The sequence below is a fragment of the Sinocyclocheilus grahami genome, unplaced genomic scaffold (genome assembly GCF_001515645.1).
Source record: "Sinocyclocheilus grahami isolate Dianchi unplaced genomic scaffold, SAMN03320097.WGS_v1.1 scaffold592.1, whole genome shotgun sequence".
Lineage (NCBI taxonomy): Eukaryota > Metazoa > Chordata > Actinopteri > Cypriniformes > Cyprinidae > Sinocyclocheilus > Sinocyclocheilus grahami.
In genome coordinates, this window is record NW_015505771.1 from 566,601 (window position 1) to 582,428 (window position 15,828).

General features: G+C 35.0%; 2 protein-coding genes across 5 annotated transcripts in view; both read left to right on the forward strand.

Moving 5' to 3' along the window:
- Nucleotides 1–1,561, forward strand: part of LOC107557185 (PHD finger protein 19-like) — a 33,189-nt gene extending 31,628 nt beyond the window's left edge. Inside the window, exon 14 of the mRNA XM_016240509.1 lies at nucleotides 911–1,561. Coding sequence (XP_016095995.1) covers nucleotides 911–1,244 — 334 coding nt within the window. The 3' untranslated portion in view covers nucleotides 1,245–1,561. The remainder of the gene's footprint in view (nucleotides 1–910) is intronic.
- Nucleotides 1,562–4,098: 2,537 nt separating this feature from the next.
- The window catches only part of LOC107557202 (disabled homolog 2-interacting protein-like), a 92,483-nt gene continuing 80,753 nt past the window's right edge, over nucleotides 4,099–15,828 (forward strand). For 3 of the 4 annotated variants that reach the window (XM_016240531.1, XM_016240533.1, XM_016240532.1), the window contains exons 1-3: nucleotides 4,099–4,405; nucleotides 5,573–5,694; nucleotides 6,130–6,256. In XM_016240531.1, the coding sequence (XP_016096017.1) occupies nucleotides 4,333–4,405; nucleotides 5,573–5,694; nucleotides 6,130–6,256 (322 nt within the window). In that variant the 5' untranslated portion in view covers nucleotides 4,099–4,332. Of the gene's footprint in view, nucleotides 4,406–5,572; nucleotides 5,695–6,129; nucleotides 6,257–9,076; nucleotides 9,261–15,828 lie in introns of those variants that run through there. The other variant, XM_016240535.1, reaches the window with a different exon arrangement.

The window sequence follows — 15,828 nt, forward strand, 5'->3', positions numbered from 1 at the left end:
CCCATAGAACCGCCCCTGATTGGACCATTAAATAATGAACCATTAGGTCATGAATATTGTCTCAAAGCCATGTAAATTTATTAGTAAAAATGTGTAGGAAACCTGATTATGGTGTTTATGCAGAATGGAAACTCCCCAGAAGATTTGCAGCATGAGAAAAGGATACCTAAAAGTCCAGTTCTGCTGCATGACCTTTAAAATGCCATAACGCCCACTGAGGCAACTGAAAGGGGACAGCGTATGGCTAGGAAGTAATTCAGTGTTAAACAGGGACATCTTGTGGTAGACAGTATTAGTGCATCTATACAACTGCACCTTTTTTGTTAAATTTCTTTAATATTCATTCAATGGATAATACAACAAATAATACATGTTTTTTTTTAGTATTTTTATTCAAGCAGAACACAGAGTAGTGCACATTTTTAACTGAAATATAAAATAAATTATCATAAAATATTAATCTTTTTATGCAGTAAATTTGCAGTAAAAACTGTAATATTTGTGAAATATTAAAATTTAAATAGATTTTAAAATGTAATTTATTCCCGTGATGGAAAATCTGAATTCTCAGCATCAGAAAAAAATGTAAGGTTTGTATGTATTTATTTATTTTTCTTCACTTTCCTTAAATTATATGTTCTTTTTAAAATATAAAATGATAGCAGGCTGTATACAGTAATTAATAAGCATGTCTTCCATTATGAACATAGCCAGGCTTGATTTTGACTGATTTTGATTTGTTTTATGGGATTTGATTGTATTGTGAAGAAATAATCTTCCCCCACCTCTGCAAACTGGTTACATGAGCAGAAATGTTGTTCTAGAATATTTGAAATATCATTTAAAAAAATTTATAAAAAGAACATTTTGAGTGAAAGGCGAGTTTTTATGCTTCTTATATTCTTTACAGGAAAAATGTGGGCAGTCGGAAGAGGAAGTTGCCCTCCTCTAATTACACTGCGCTGGCCACAAAAAGAGAGATGGTGGAGCGTGAGCTGAGCCCCATCAGCATGCCTGGAGAGGAGAGTAACGTCATGATGGAGAACAGCATCAACAGCCACACCTTTGAGAGCATCAGCGAGGACGATTCCTCACTGTCTCACCTCAAGTCTTCCATCACCAGCTATTTTGGGGCGGCCGGTCGGCTCACCTGCGGGGAGAAGTATCAGGTTCTGGCTCGTAGGATTACACCTGAAGGGAAGGTGCAGTATTTGGTGGAGTGGGAAGGAACTACACCTTACTGAATATCACAGAACAGAGGTGTGGAACAGATGGGCTGCAAAGGAAGGTGTCACGCAGTCCCCCCCCCAATAGTTACTCTCTGTTTTGCTATTCTGAAAGTCATAGTTTCGGAGTTCTAGTTTTGTTTTTCTTTTTTTCCACGAACCACATATAGTTTTTTTTTTCTGATACTCTGGTCTTCTCTCAGGTGGGACATTAAAGTCTTTTTTGTGAAGTCATTTGCAGTGTCCTTTTAGGGCACTTTAAACATCACAAACATCATTCAGTCTGGTAACATATGTTATTCTTACACAGTATAACGTCATTATTAGGTAGCAGATAAAGCAGGGATGGCGAACGTCGGTCCTGGAGAGCCGCAGCCCTGCAGAGTTTTGCTTCAACCCTAATCAAACACACCTGAACAAGCTAATCAAGGTCTGAACGGTCACTAGGAAGCTACAGGCAGGTGAGTTTTAATTAGGGTTTGAGCTGAACTCTGCAGGGCTGCGGCTCTCCAGGACTGGAGTTCGCCACCCCTGAGATAAAGGACAGTATTATACAACATGAAGTTATTTCAGTTTAATTTTGGGATTCAAACGGTTTCATTCGCCCCAGTGAGTTTCAGTTCCTGTTATTCAGCACTTCAAAGTTCGTGTCAGGTTTTGAGTTTAATGTTCATCCAAAAATGAACATTTGCTGAAAATGTACTCACGCTCAGGTCATCCAAGATGTAGACGAGTTTGTTTCTTCATCGGAACAGATTTGGAGAAGTTTAGCATCACATCACTTGCTCACCAATGCATCCTCTGCAGTGAATGGGTGCCGTCAGAATGAGAGTCCAAACAGCTGATATAAACATCACAATAATCCATAAGTAATCCATATGATTGCAGTCCATCGATGAATGTCTTGTGAAGCGAAAATCTGTCTTTGTAAAAAAAACCGTCATCATTAAGAGTTCATCTGCTTCCGGCTAAATTAAACAAGACCTCTATCCATAATATTACATTCTCCAGTGACAAAGTCGTCTTGTCTGAATCAGGAGAGAAATATGCACAGATCAAGCACCATTTACAAGCAAAAACAGTTCTAAACAAGTATGTTGGTGGATTTTGATGTGAGAGGACAAAAGGGAATGACGGTTTAAAGTTAAAATGCCTTAATGATGGATTTGTTTCTTACAAACATGCAGCTTTTCGCTTCACAGGACATTAACTGATCAACTGGAGTCTTTAGGATTACTTGTGTATTAATTGTGATGTTTTTATCTGCTGTCTGGACTCTCATTCTGGCGGCACCCATTCACTGCAGAGCAAGTGATGGAATGCTACATTTCTCCAAATCTGTTCTGATGAAGAAACAAACTCATCTACATTTTGGATGGCCGGAGCGTGAGTACGTTTTCAGCACATTTTAATTTTTCCGCGAATTATTCCTTTAAAGTAACTCATTTTGTTTTGGTCAGTTCTCAGTATTTGTGCAGAAGACAAATACACACATTTGTTTGTCCACCTAAGATAACAGTACAGCGGTGCTTTTTAGCTATGTTAAAATGTCAGCACTTTGGTTCTTTCCTGCTCAGCCATAATTTTTGAATTCGATCTAGGTGATTATATAACCAAAGTGATGCAAATACTGTTTTGAGAAGTATTTTTTCTATTTGAAATGCTTTTGTATGCTCTGGCATGTCAGATTGGATAAACAGTACCTGCTTTGAGAAAGCAGAATGAAACTGAAAGTGGAAAGTGATCATTTGCATTTAATTAGCAATAGAATTTAGGCTTTTTTCAACATTTGCCCACATATCAATGTCAAATCAATGTTTTTACAAGGTTTCCAAAGATTGTTGTTATATTTGAGATGGATCTGGAAGTGGCACTTATCAGATGATTGGATTGACTGGAAAATTTAAATTTATGTGAAGTTTTAAAGCTGTCAGGTTCTATAATTTGACTTAATTAGTTTTATAGTACACGACATTATAAATATACTTTATTATTTACATGTATATAATTGGATATAAGATTAGCCCCATTTTATTATTGCACTATTAACATGTTTTATCAGCTATGCAAGCTATTATTCGATAAATTGACCTATATTTTCTAATTGATTTTTTTAAAATGTATAAAAAGATATTTCAAGTATTTACTTTTTACTTTTATAATATTTCCCCAAAGGAAAAGCATATGTGAAATTTAAAGCCAACAGTTTTGTCAACAAAACACAACGATTTGTTGTATTGATCATGCTCACAAGTTTTTGTATGTCGTCTTGCTCACATTTCAAGAGAAGTTTTATATTTTGTTTACAAGTTTAACAATGTTTAGAAGAGAAACAACCTATTGCCTTTGTATAAGATTCAAATTAAGCTGTTTTCAATGCTTTTCTGACAACTTTTCTACACAGCACCCTCAAAGCCGTACATGGTAAACCATGTATTTGTTTTTTGGAACAGTGTTCAGACATTTAAAATTTGCAAACTTGCATGTCATTATTCATTCATTCCTGTTTCAGACCATTAAAACAGTTTGTCAGCGATAATTGTGTCTCATGTATCTGTACAAACATTTTCACAGGCGTGTTGGTATTATTTATTTTGCACAATTAATACAGACACAAATATAAGTGTAAACGGAAGCACAGTAGCCATGATTAACTGGACTTTTCATCACATAAGAGTAAGAGAATGTACGTTTAAAAAGTGTAGAAAATATAATATAGTCATTGTGTAACTTGTTGTTCTCTAGAATTCAGAACGAACCTGCCAAATTCAAAACAACTGTCCAAATGAAAGAGTCGCTTGTGTTTTTCAGGCTTGGTTATTTTTTTTAAAGAGAGAGAGTTTTGTGTTTGTGGACAGATGAGTTGCTTTCTTCGCCAGAGAGTTTAATCCATTAATTTAATTAAGGTATTACATGACGTGGCACCTTGTGTACTCTTCACTCTCAGTGACTCTCAATAAAAACGGGTTAATAGTCTGCACGCGCAAGCCAGCATCATTCCTTTTAAAAGTTCATTGTGATGGCACCTTACGGTTTAATCATTATGAGGCGTCCATCAGGTGTGCAAATGTCCTGGAATGTTGCATGTTGAAAACTGCAGGCTGACATGTTTAGTGGTCCTACCACTATGTCAACATACATCACCCGCTGTCAGCACCAGGGTTGGATGAGGGTCACCGGTAAGTACATCATTTGTTTTGAGGCGAACTGAGATTTCTTAAGTAATTTTGTGTATATTTATGACTGTTTGTTTGCCATATGTAGCCTAAGGGCGACTGAGGCTAGTTGTCACACATGTTGCTGCAGTGCTTCTTAGGATACATTTATATTTAAATGATAATTCCTGTATGTACACATGCCTTACAAGTCTCAATAAAACATTATTTAATGTTATTACATTAAAGATACAGTTCATAACATTTGTTTGCTTTTTGCCATGTCTTAAGCACTTTATGGTCATTATTATTAAACACCCTTGTTTTGTTATAGGCTTTTCAGAAAAGTAAACAGTGAAATTATTGTGAAAAAATCAACAACAAGTAAAATATCAAATAGTGTTGTAAATTTCTGCAATTTATTAAGTGCCCACTTGACTGGAAATATTAACTAATGTGTCAACTTGCCCCACCCAGACATTTTTGATAAATAACTAGGCTATTAACTAATAACTAATTATTCACAGTTTAACTTGTCGGCTAAATTCTACCTTCATTATATAGATAACTCGAATTTAAATATACAGTATGTAAGAGTGGTTTTCTTGTGTTCTCCAATGCAAAACTAATGGAAAAAATATAAATATTCAAATTTTTGTTAGGTGGACCGAATTCACACAACAACAAAAAAACAATTCTGATTGAAAACTATTTTAAATAGGGTGTTTGAAACCAACATTAGTAAATTAGGTATCAAGTCTTTTTAGTTTGTTATTGCAAACAGAGTTGTCTTGCTGGCTCAGGAATATATATCTCAGTGTCTTGCCCTTTAGTCAGCAAAATGATTTAATAATTTTCCTAATTCTATTATATAAACAGTCCCAAAGATGCACTACAACCAGTCAGTCTCTTAAATTTTCTTTTTTTAAACTCAGTAAATTAACTTAAAGAAATGGAAGGCTCTTTAATTCAATTAACTTTGTGTTTTTATACAAAACAATACTCATGCAACTGAATCTAGGCCAAGCAGGAAGGATTGTCCATTCATAGAGCTGTATGCCAGCTGGCTTTATGACCACTGGGTCACCTGTTTTTAGCTGCTTAGACTCACACTCTTTGATCTTATCGTGATTGTAAGTTATCCATGAATCCAGCCTTTTATCATTTCTCATACTTTTTTCTGCTTTACAGACATGAAAGGTTCATCAATACACTGGATATCTTGTGGACAGCCACTTTCAGAACCATTCGGATGGCAGGTCAAGTTTTGCTTGGTTGCAGAATGTCAGCTAGTTCTCCTGGACAAGAGAGAGGTATAAATATATATTCATTATATATAACATATAATTTGCCTTTTAGAAATAATATGGGGTCCTATAATCATTTGGCTATACGTTGTTGGCTTAACTATATTGGCCTGATACTGAAAGCATTAAGAAGTCACATTTATTGGCCGATACAAATGTGACTGCTGATATTGTGCTTCACTGCTAGGCTTCATTATGACTATTTGAAAATGCATATATTTTTAGTTAATGAGACTTTGAAAATGAATGAGTTTTGAATCTTTTTGGTTCTGACCTTACATTTGATGGTGCCCTTTGACCTCAAGGGGGCAGCACATATCAACAAGTTCATAGTAACAGGTCAGAGCAGAGAGGATGAGCTTTCTTTAGCATGCTAGAGTCTTTCTTAAAGGCCTTACCCACTAACACTCTGAACTCTGAACTTCTGTGGCCTGTCCTCAGATCAGTCCATTGCTGTTCCAAGAGTGCCGTGCTGAATCATGCACTGTATGGCTCCTGCGACATAGCACCAGCATTCCTGAGGGAGTTCAGCTCCGTAAAGACCAGAGCACCCAAACCAGAAATGCCAGTAAGTAGGTTCTGGAGCGCATACTTGTACACACCTGTTTCTGTTCATTTTTTCCCCCTTTGGACAGTGAAGAAACACTTTGATGAGTAATAAACTCTGATAATAGTCTTTAAAGGTAATCAGGTGTCATTGACAAAGTGGAATACAAAATCAATCGCTTGATTGCTGCTGCTAATCTACACTACCCTTACAATGGAATCTTTATCCTGAGTTTTAGTACACTGTTCTAAATTAGTGATTTTGACATAGGCAGAGACAACTTATGCAAGTTAAGATTTAGCTACTCTTTATGTAATGTATTAGAATATATTTCTTTTACTCATATTAGTGGATTTGAAATGATACAAACTTCAAAATGCCGCTCGCTTTCATTTAGTTAAAGTTCAGATGTGACACCAATAGACAGACCCATGAAATAGAGCATGATGGAACACATTGTAGACTGTTTTCCGCTTGTCTCGGACAGGCTGCAAACCAGTCATTTGCAGTGGGAAGCATAGTTATGATGGTGTTACAGGACAGCTATTGTTTAGAATTGCCTAATAGGGACTCTGGTTCACAATGCCGTTGAATTTGAGGACGAGACATATTATGTTAACGCTTGTTTTGTGAAAAGGTTAAAGAGAACTCTTGCATTAAATTGGCCAATATGGTTCTATCTATCTATCTATCTGTCTATGTCTGTCTATCTGTCTATCTGTCTGTCTGTCTGTCTGTCTTTAATCAGTATTAAAAATTAAGGTTTGAAAAAATTAAAAGTATAAGAGTGTCACATAAATGCCACATTCACCGTTCAAAAGTTTTGGGTTGGTAAGATTTTTTTATGTTTTTGAAAGAAGTCTCAAGGTGGTATTTATTTGATCAAAAATAAAGTAAAAACAGTAATTTGTGAAATTGTATTGTTTTAAAATAAATCTATTTTCATATATTTTGAAATGTAATATATTTCTGTGATGGCAAAGCTGATTTCTTGTTTTTAATTAATGTTGAAAATCGTTGTGCTGCTTAATATTTTTGTGGAAACTAATCTTTTTTTTAAGGATCCTTTGATTAATATTAATTTATTTGAAATAGGAATGTTTTGTAACAATGTAAAAGTCTTTACTATCACTTTTGATCAATTAAATGCATCCTTGCTGAATAAAAGTCTTAATTAAAAAAAAAGATCTTTCTGATCTCGAAACTATTGAATGGTAGTGTATGATCATGGGTACACATTGACTGCCTTTTAGATCTCAGTAAGATTCTTCTCTGTCGTGTGAGCCGTGGTGTCATTGCAGCTCAGCACTGTTTTAATGCGTGTGTCAGACACTGGCAGCTTGTTGCTGACTCCGCAAATGTCTCTATGCTGTTTACTCTGCACACCCCCCGCAGAGACACACATTTAAACCCCACACACCCTCCTGTGCATCATCAGCATCCTAATCTGTCATAGCGTAAAAGAGAAACACACTTGATATCCATATGTGGTTTGAAATCCGATTAAAATTGGATTTTTGGAAATGCGTTGCAGTCTGATCGGATTTCAAGTTTCAGGTTCTTTCCTCCTTCAGGGTGTTAAGTCTGTAAAGTCTTTAAGTGCTGTAGTGTCCGCTCTTATATGTAGCATTATCTGTGTTTTGAATGGTCGAGTGAATGAGTGATCAGTTTTGGATACAGTGCATTTGTTAATAGTACAATAATGCCTCCTCATGAGTTGTGAGCATTTTGGTGAAGTATGATGTTGTATGTTGGACATAAGCATAAATAATATTTCCAGTTTTTTGTTCCCTCTTTCCACAGTAATAGCTATATACTATTTTATATAATAGACGTAGATAAACAGTTGTGGAAACTGTGATCCATATTGGTTTCATTACATGTGGGCAATTGGATTTGTAAATGAGGCTGAATTATGCGTAGTGTGATCAAAGCCAAGTTTATTTAAGCACTTTTTTCTTTCAAATTAAAAAAATACTCATTTGTTATAAAAATGTTAGAAATGATAAGTTCATTATTTACACAATTCTTACAAAGCATTGCTAATATTTACTGATATTTACAAAAGACTAACATGATCATGAGGAGTAATAAAAAATAAAGAAAAAACTATAAATTGATTAGCAGTTAAAATAGTATTTCCAAGAAAACATGTTTTGTTTGAGTTTTGGATTATAGAAAGGCAAGAATGGAGAAAAAAACTTGAATATTCTTGATTAATTTCCAGTTTTTCATTTTAGAAAGTGCACAGCATCTGCAGACATGACAAAAATTAGAACATCATCTTTAAGTAATGAAAGTAGCTAACTCCCCTATGTTCACCTCATTGTTATATTGTGAAATAAAATGGGAAACTTATTTTAAACTTATTGACATTTTTAATCAAATTTCAGCTAGTTGTCGAGGCAACATTTATCATTTTCATTTCATTTAACTTGATGCACTATTATAACTAAAACCAAAATTAAAAATAATAAAAACTATATAGGCATTAACCCACAAAATTACTAAAATGTTAACCAAAGTAAAAGTAAAAATGAAAATGCAAAATATATAAAAATAATTCAATTCATAAAAACTATGAAAGAGAGATTGAAAATCTCAATGATACTTAAATAACACTGCCTGTAAAATATATCTAGAGGATGGTAGAAAGACATGCTCTCATAGAGAGAGAGAGAGAGAGAGAGAGAGAGAGAGAGAGAGAGGAAAAGCAAGTGAAAAATCCTGCTGTGTCTTTAAGAGCTATGGTGCTCAAGTGGGAGTGAGTGGGGCCCAGAGAAGTGGCTCAGCCCAGCTCAGATCTGCCAGATGCAACGCTCCAGCCAGAACAGAGCGTAGGCAGGCAGGCTACACGGGAGGCAGCGCTCTTCTGGCAAACGGGTGACGAGGCAGAGGGAGAGAGAGTACCCTCCTCATGAACCGTTGCTGTCTTCCCCTCCCTTGGCACAGAGAGCATGTCTGATTTTGCCTGTCTTTGAAGTTATGGAGTTGGACAACAAACTCGAGCTGGACGGCCACCATGGTAAGAGGAGAACTTGGATACACTTTTAACAAAGCACATGAAGTGTTGAGAGCCAGACAGTGAGCTTGTGTATGTGGGGATGTGAAACAGATTAGAGCAGGTTGCCAGGGCTTTTGCAGATTTCGTATTTTGTTGCAATGACAGAACAACTGTGATCTGTACAAAATGTGTGTAATTACGCACTAAAATGTGCCTTTATTCCTTGGGGAAGGGTTTAGAACATGTGTGTTGACATGAACAGATGAAAACGCTGTAACATCAACAGATGTGTTCGCTCAGGTTGCTACTGTTACCTCAAGGCAGGCTGAACCCATGCATTAAACCTTACCTGAAATTTGATCTAACATAGGCCAAGGGTTCACTTTCTGTCCGGCGGCACTGAAAACCATTACTTATGCCCTACAAATTTACTTCATCCACTTTTAGTGTGCACAAGAAGAATTTGAGTATTTACAGTATGTTAAAGGTGTTAGAATCGAAAACAAACCAAAATTCAGCCTTCAGCTCCATTACTTTATATTTAATTGAAATAAAAATGAGTTTGGTTAGTTTTAAGTATATTATAATTTTGCCACGGAACCTGTGCCATGCTGTTACATTCAAAAACATTTACGCCATTGTATTCAGGAAGGAACTCGTGGTTCATTCTGGATGTAGTTTTGTTCATTAATGTCTTTCTAATGAGACTGAACTGCACTGTATTGAAGGATTTAATGCCGGCTATGTTCATGCTGATGTCACAGTCATGTGGGCTGAAATGAACTGGATCTGTGTCATGGTCCCTAAAGCAAACTGCAATAATACTTTCAGAGCTTGTCAGACCACAGTTTTGCATAGTTTCAACTTGTTTGAGGCTTTTGAAAGACATAAAAAGAGTAAGGGAATCAAATTAAAAAATATTTAGCTATCCCACCAGATGATTAAAGACAGTGTAGGTAAAGAAAAAAAACAAAAAACTTTTTTTGTGTTTTAAATTATGTTTAAATTTTCTGCTGCAATTGAGTTGCATAGTGGCCAAGCTCACTGTACAACATCTTTGTAGTTTCATTTATGGTTCATACAGGCTATTTAAGAAGTATTTTGTAGGTAATGATATGAAAATGCTCTGCCGTGTTCATTGCTTTAATCTTCACCAGAAATCTGGAATCAAGCAGAATTGTTCAGATATTCATCAGCATAACCCATGTGAGAGTTTTGCGTTTCAGCACAAGTTTAAAATGTTTTGAGTCAATGAATAATTAATAAAATGAGCTCTTTCGTAACTGGATCTGATTATTTACACTGTAAATAGGTTACTGTAAATTTTACAGTAACGTACTGGCAGCTGGATGCCAGTAATTTACTGTAAAAATGTTTACAGTATTAGTACTGTAATTGCATTTACAGTACAATAATGTCTTTACTGTATTTTATTTACAGTATTATTACCGTATTTTTCATTTCATTTTCATTTACATATATATATTTGCTCCTTACTGTTTGACTTCCTTTTATCACTTTATTCAGAAAACAGCTGTTTTGAAAAAACAAAAACCTCCAATACAACGGAAAGCCAAGGAAACATCTGAAACATTTGGTGGGATGGATGTTTTCTGTTTGTTGCTTCACTTTGGTTAGGAATATGTGGTTAAAAATCTTCCAGCAAATATATGTTGGGCTCAAAGCAATCCTGCTTGTAACTTTGCCGAGGATTAAACATCCCAGACATGGCTCTGAATGGTGACAATCTTTGTGAAGAACATAATCCTTGTGGCATATCAAGATGGACATAATCTCCTTTAGTCAGATATTAGGACAAACATTTATAATTTCCTCCATCTTGTTCCTGATGCCCCATCTTGGGTTTTATGCAGCATTTAGGCCTGTTGATGTTCCATTTGGTCAGTAGCGCTGATGACTATCTCGCCATTGTTACAGCAAAGCATCATATTGTCCTGCTTTTGTTCATTAAATATGTTTGGCAACATTCTGTTTTGGTCTTTTATCCTTTTCATTTGCTGGCATGTGGACTGGCTGTGTTCCAAACACATAATGTGAGTGATGTACTCAGTAATAGACATTTTGCTGTAACAAAGCTCTTGTGCATGGCTATATTATTTATGGCATAAGCCTGATAACTTATGGTAACCTCCTGTTATTCTTTAAAAAAAATGTCTCCTGTCTCATCTTAATTCACAGAGACAGCTATAATTAAATTACTTGTAGGTTGATTTCCCTAAAAAGTGTAAACTCTGTCTCATTGTGGTGCTACTGAAACATTGTTGAGTTTGACCAGGGCTGTGTTTCCTAAAAGCATCATAAACCTAAGTTGATCTTTGAAACCATTGGTGCCAAAAGTTTTTATGATCTACTTAGTCTTACAATGCAGCCCATACTTTATACAGCGACACTGAAAAATGGCAAATAGGGGAATGACTGGGAAACCTGTTTGGTAATACCAGTGGTTCGTAGAAATTACATTCTTCAGCTTTAAACTGCAGTTAGTGTATTATCTTTGGACCACTTTTAAGACTTTTACACTACTGTTCAAAAGTTTGGGGTTGGTAAGATTTTTACAATTATTTTTGCAGCTAGTCTGCATTTATTTGATCAAAATATATTAAGAACAGTATTATTGTGAAATATTGTTTAAGTATTATAACATTTTAAATAACCGTTTCTATTTTAATATATTTTAAAATGTACTTTATTCTTGTGATGGCAAAGCTGGATTTTCAGCATCATTACTCCAGTCTTCAGTGTCACATGATCCTTCAGAAATCATTCTAAATGATTTCTGCTGATTTGGTGCTTAAGAAATTTATTATATTATATTATATTATTTATTCAATGTTGAAAACAGTTTTGTTGCTTAATATTTTTTTTCAGGATTTTTTGTTGAATAGAAAGTAAAAAAAAAAAAAGTCTATTTAATTGTAAATGTCAGACAGAGGAATGAAAATGGTTGAGTACAAAGTCAAGTGTATGTGTAGAATTGAACCCCTTTTCATGTACAAATGAACAGCAACAGTAAATCACAGACAGAATCTAAATCTGTTTAAGGCTAACTTGAAAATATCCCTTAAAATTTCACAGTTATGCCTTGGGTAAGCCGGATGTTCAGGCTTTTTATCAGTAGTGGGAAATCCCAGTTTAGTCATAATTGATAATAGAGGGTAGTCAACTGGAGTCTTTATTCAGGCCATAGACTAGGGAACAGCACTCCCCTAATTGCATAGTATTAAACTAATTAATTATTATTGGGATTAATCGGGACGGAAGATGAAACAATAGAGCGCTAGCACTGAGGCTGTATTTTAGGCTGCCCGTTTTATAGTAGGGCAAATCACTTTAAGATAGACTTTAATTGCTTTAGAAAGGGGATTACACATTGAGCTATGAACTTAACAGAGTTAAAGGTGTTATCGGCCCCTGTAGATATTTTATGCCATCAAAAAGATGAACTCAGATCTAATTTTACTTGCCAAATTCATGTTTTTTAACTCCCATGTTCAGAAGCTGTTAAAATAGCATGATCACTTTAAAAATGTTTCTTAGTATTTTTATACCAAGAATGCCACCTCTACCAGAATTGGAGAAATCAAATGTAACAATTTTAGAATGAACCATTGAATAACACATATTGGTTAACCACTAATCTGAATATGGGACATGTGTCTCTCTATGATGGTTACTACCGTGGTTTACATTCTGCTCTCAATGAAAGTTCAAGTGACACAAAAAGTTGACCTTTACCAAATCCTGAATGGCTCCCATTAAAGCAAAGGACATTTTGGAAAAGGGCAGCTGTAAAAATGCGTCAGAATCAGTAGGTGGGTGGAACATGCTCTAAATCCTGGACCTGGATGATAAGGTCATTGCCAGTAATTTGCAGAGATACTTTTGTGAGCTCTTCCACTGTCCATACTTGGCACATTTCATAAACGATAATGAGTGTTTTCTTTGTTAATTCCAGACTTGAAGAGTCTTTGACATCTTTGCCATCATAAATCCATGTGGGCATATTGTATTTGAAGTCAGAATGCCTTTGAATGTGAACTTGGCCCAGCTGGTTGTCATACATTCGACCGATTTTCTGACCTCACATGCTTCACAAGTGAAACTTAGTGTCGTAACAGCAGCTGTCCAAATCCCAACTCTCTATCAGTTTAGTAGGATGTTTAGACTAGAACTGTACGTCTAGTCACTTGTCTGTTTGTTGAGCTCATTTTATGATCACAACCGTGGTTGGGAAAGCTACTTTAAATTAGTTACAGGCTATTCATCATGTTCGAGTAACTGCGAAACTAGCTAAACTAGTTTAGCTATCCTTTTGAAAAAGTAGCTTTTGTTTTCAATTTGGCAAAGATAACTAATGAGTAACAGCCACAAGGTATGTACAGTATATATATACACACACACACATGCACACACACACACACACTACTGTCAAAAGTTTGGGGTCAGTATAATTTTGTAAAAAGAAATTAATACTTTTTCAGCAACGATGCATTAAATTGGTCAAAATTTACAGTAAAGACATTTATACATTTTTATTTCAAATAAAAGATGTTCTTTTGAACTTTCGATTCATCAAAGAATCTTAAAACAATGATTCAGTTTCCACAAAAAATATTAAGCAGCATAACTGTTTTCAAAATTGATAATAAAAATGTTTCTGAAGCATCAAATCAGCATATTAGAATTATTTTTGAAGGATCATGTAACACTGAAGACTGGAGTAATGATGCTGGAAATTCAGCTTTATACCACAGGAATAAATTACATTTGAAAATAAACTGATGTAGAAAACAGTCATTTTAAATTGTAATAATATTTTACAATATTGCTGTTTTTACTGTATTTTTTAATCAAATTAATTCAGCCTCGGTGAGCATAAGAGACTTCAAAACATAAAAATGTAAATTGCACACCCCAAACTTTTGAACGTTATTGTATATAATGAACATAAATATTTCTTTATATATTGTGATGATATTTCCATGATATTTGATGATATTTTGCAACCAGGTGAAATTGGTTGGGGATGTTGTTTCTTGTTGTCTTTAGGTTTGTAGTATCACTACTTTTATTTAGTTTGCTCACAATGATACTAACAGCTAAAAGAGCAAATGTTATATATGTGCCGTATATGACCAGTCCAGTCTGCATGACGCACATTATATATCTGGGCGTCCAGACAGCTTTCAGACTCTGCTAATTTGATGTCCTTTATTGCTGTTGTGCAATATGAACCCTTGAGAGTGGGTTTTAGGTGGCATGAAGTAAAGCAGATGCACATTGTGAGCAGAGCTTTTTATCTTCACTGAACCACAGATTGCTGAAGCGTTGTAACTGTTGCTAGGATGTCCGGTGGCCAGAGCTTTTATCACCGTGGTAACATTGTTTTACCCATCCCCCTTTCTGCACATTAGATTGATGTGTGTTTTTACTCATTCCACTTTTTAACTCGTCATTTGAAACCGATGTCACTGAGCTGGCGTTTTTTGCGCTGCGCAATCAGCAAACTCTGTGCTGGGTGCCTGATTTTTAAGTTTTTCTTTTGATGCATGGATCAGTATGCCAGACATTTTTTAAGGAACATTCCAGGTTATTTACAACTTACAGTGTGTCTATCGACACCATCTCTGGCATCCAGATTACCGTAGCAAATGTTTACTCATCCCTCAGTTTGTAAACACCAACAGAAAATGTATTTGCAGTTATAATGAAGCCTAGTAGCAGTGATGCACATATCAGCAGTCACAATTGTATCGGCCAGTAAATGTGACTTCTTAAAATTTTTTATTATCAGTCTGATAAGTAAAATAGGCCAATATATTATAAACAAATAAAATAATTTTCTTAATTGAGCTTGTAATTAATATATATATATTTCTAAGCTTAATTTGCTGGTTTGTCCAGAGTGTAAACACTGTGTGCTTTTCTTTTTTTAACCAATAGTGTGAGTTTGAGGCAGGACTGTTTGTTTGGTTGACAAATTACATATGTGACCCTGGACCACAAAACCAGTCATAAAGGTAAATTTTTCGAAAATGAGATTTATACATCACATGAAAGCTGAATAAATAAGATTTCAATTGATGTATGGTTTGTTAGGAAAGGACAATATTTGGCCGAGATACAACTATTTGAATATCTGGAATCTGAGGGTGCAAAAAAATCAAAATACTGAGAAAATTGCCTTTAAAGTTGTCCAAATGAAGTTCTTAGCAATGCATATTACTAATCAAAAATTAAGTTTTGATATATTTACGGTAAGAAATTTACAAAATATCTTCATGGAACATGATCTTTACTTAATATCCAAATAATTTTTGGCATAAAAGAAAAATCAATCATTTTGACCCATACAATGTTTTTTTGGCTGTTGCTAAAAATATACCCCAGCGACTTAAGACTGGTTTTGTGGTCCAGGGTCACATATGGGGAAAGTGTTCCAAAAAACTTTTTTTTTTTGAAAAATCATAATTTTTGCAATACTGTAGCAGAAATAGCAAATTTCAAATTGTCATTAAAGTCAAGTCATATTTATTTATATAGTACTGAATACAATTTGATTATGTCA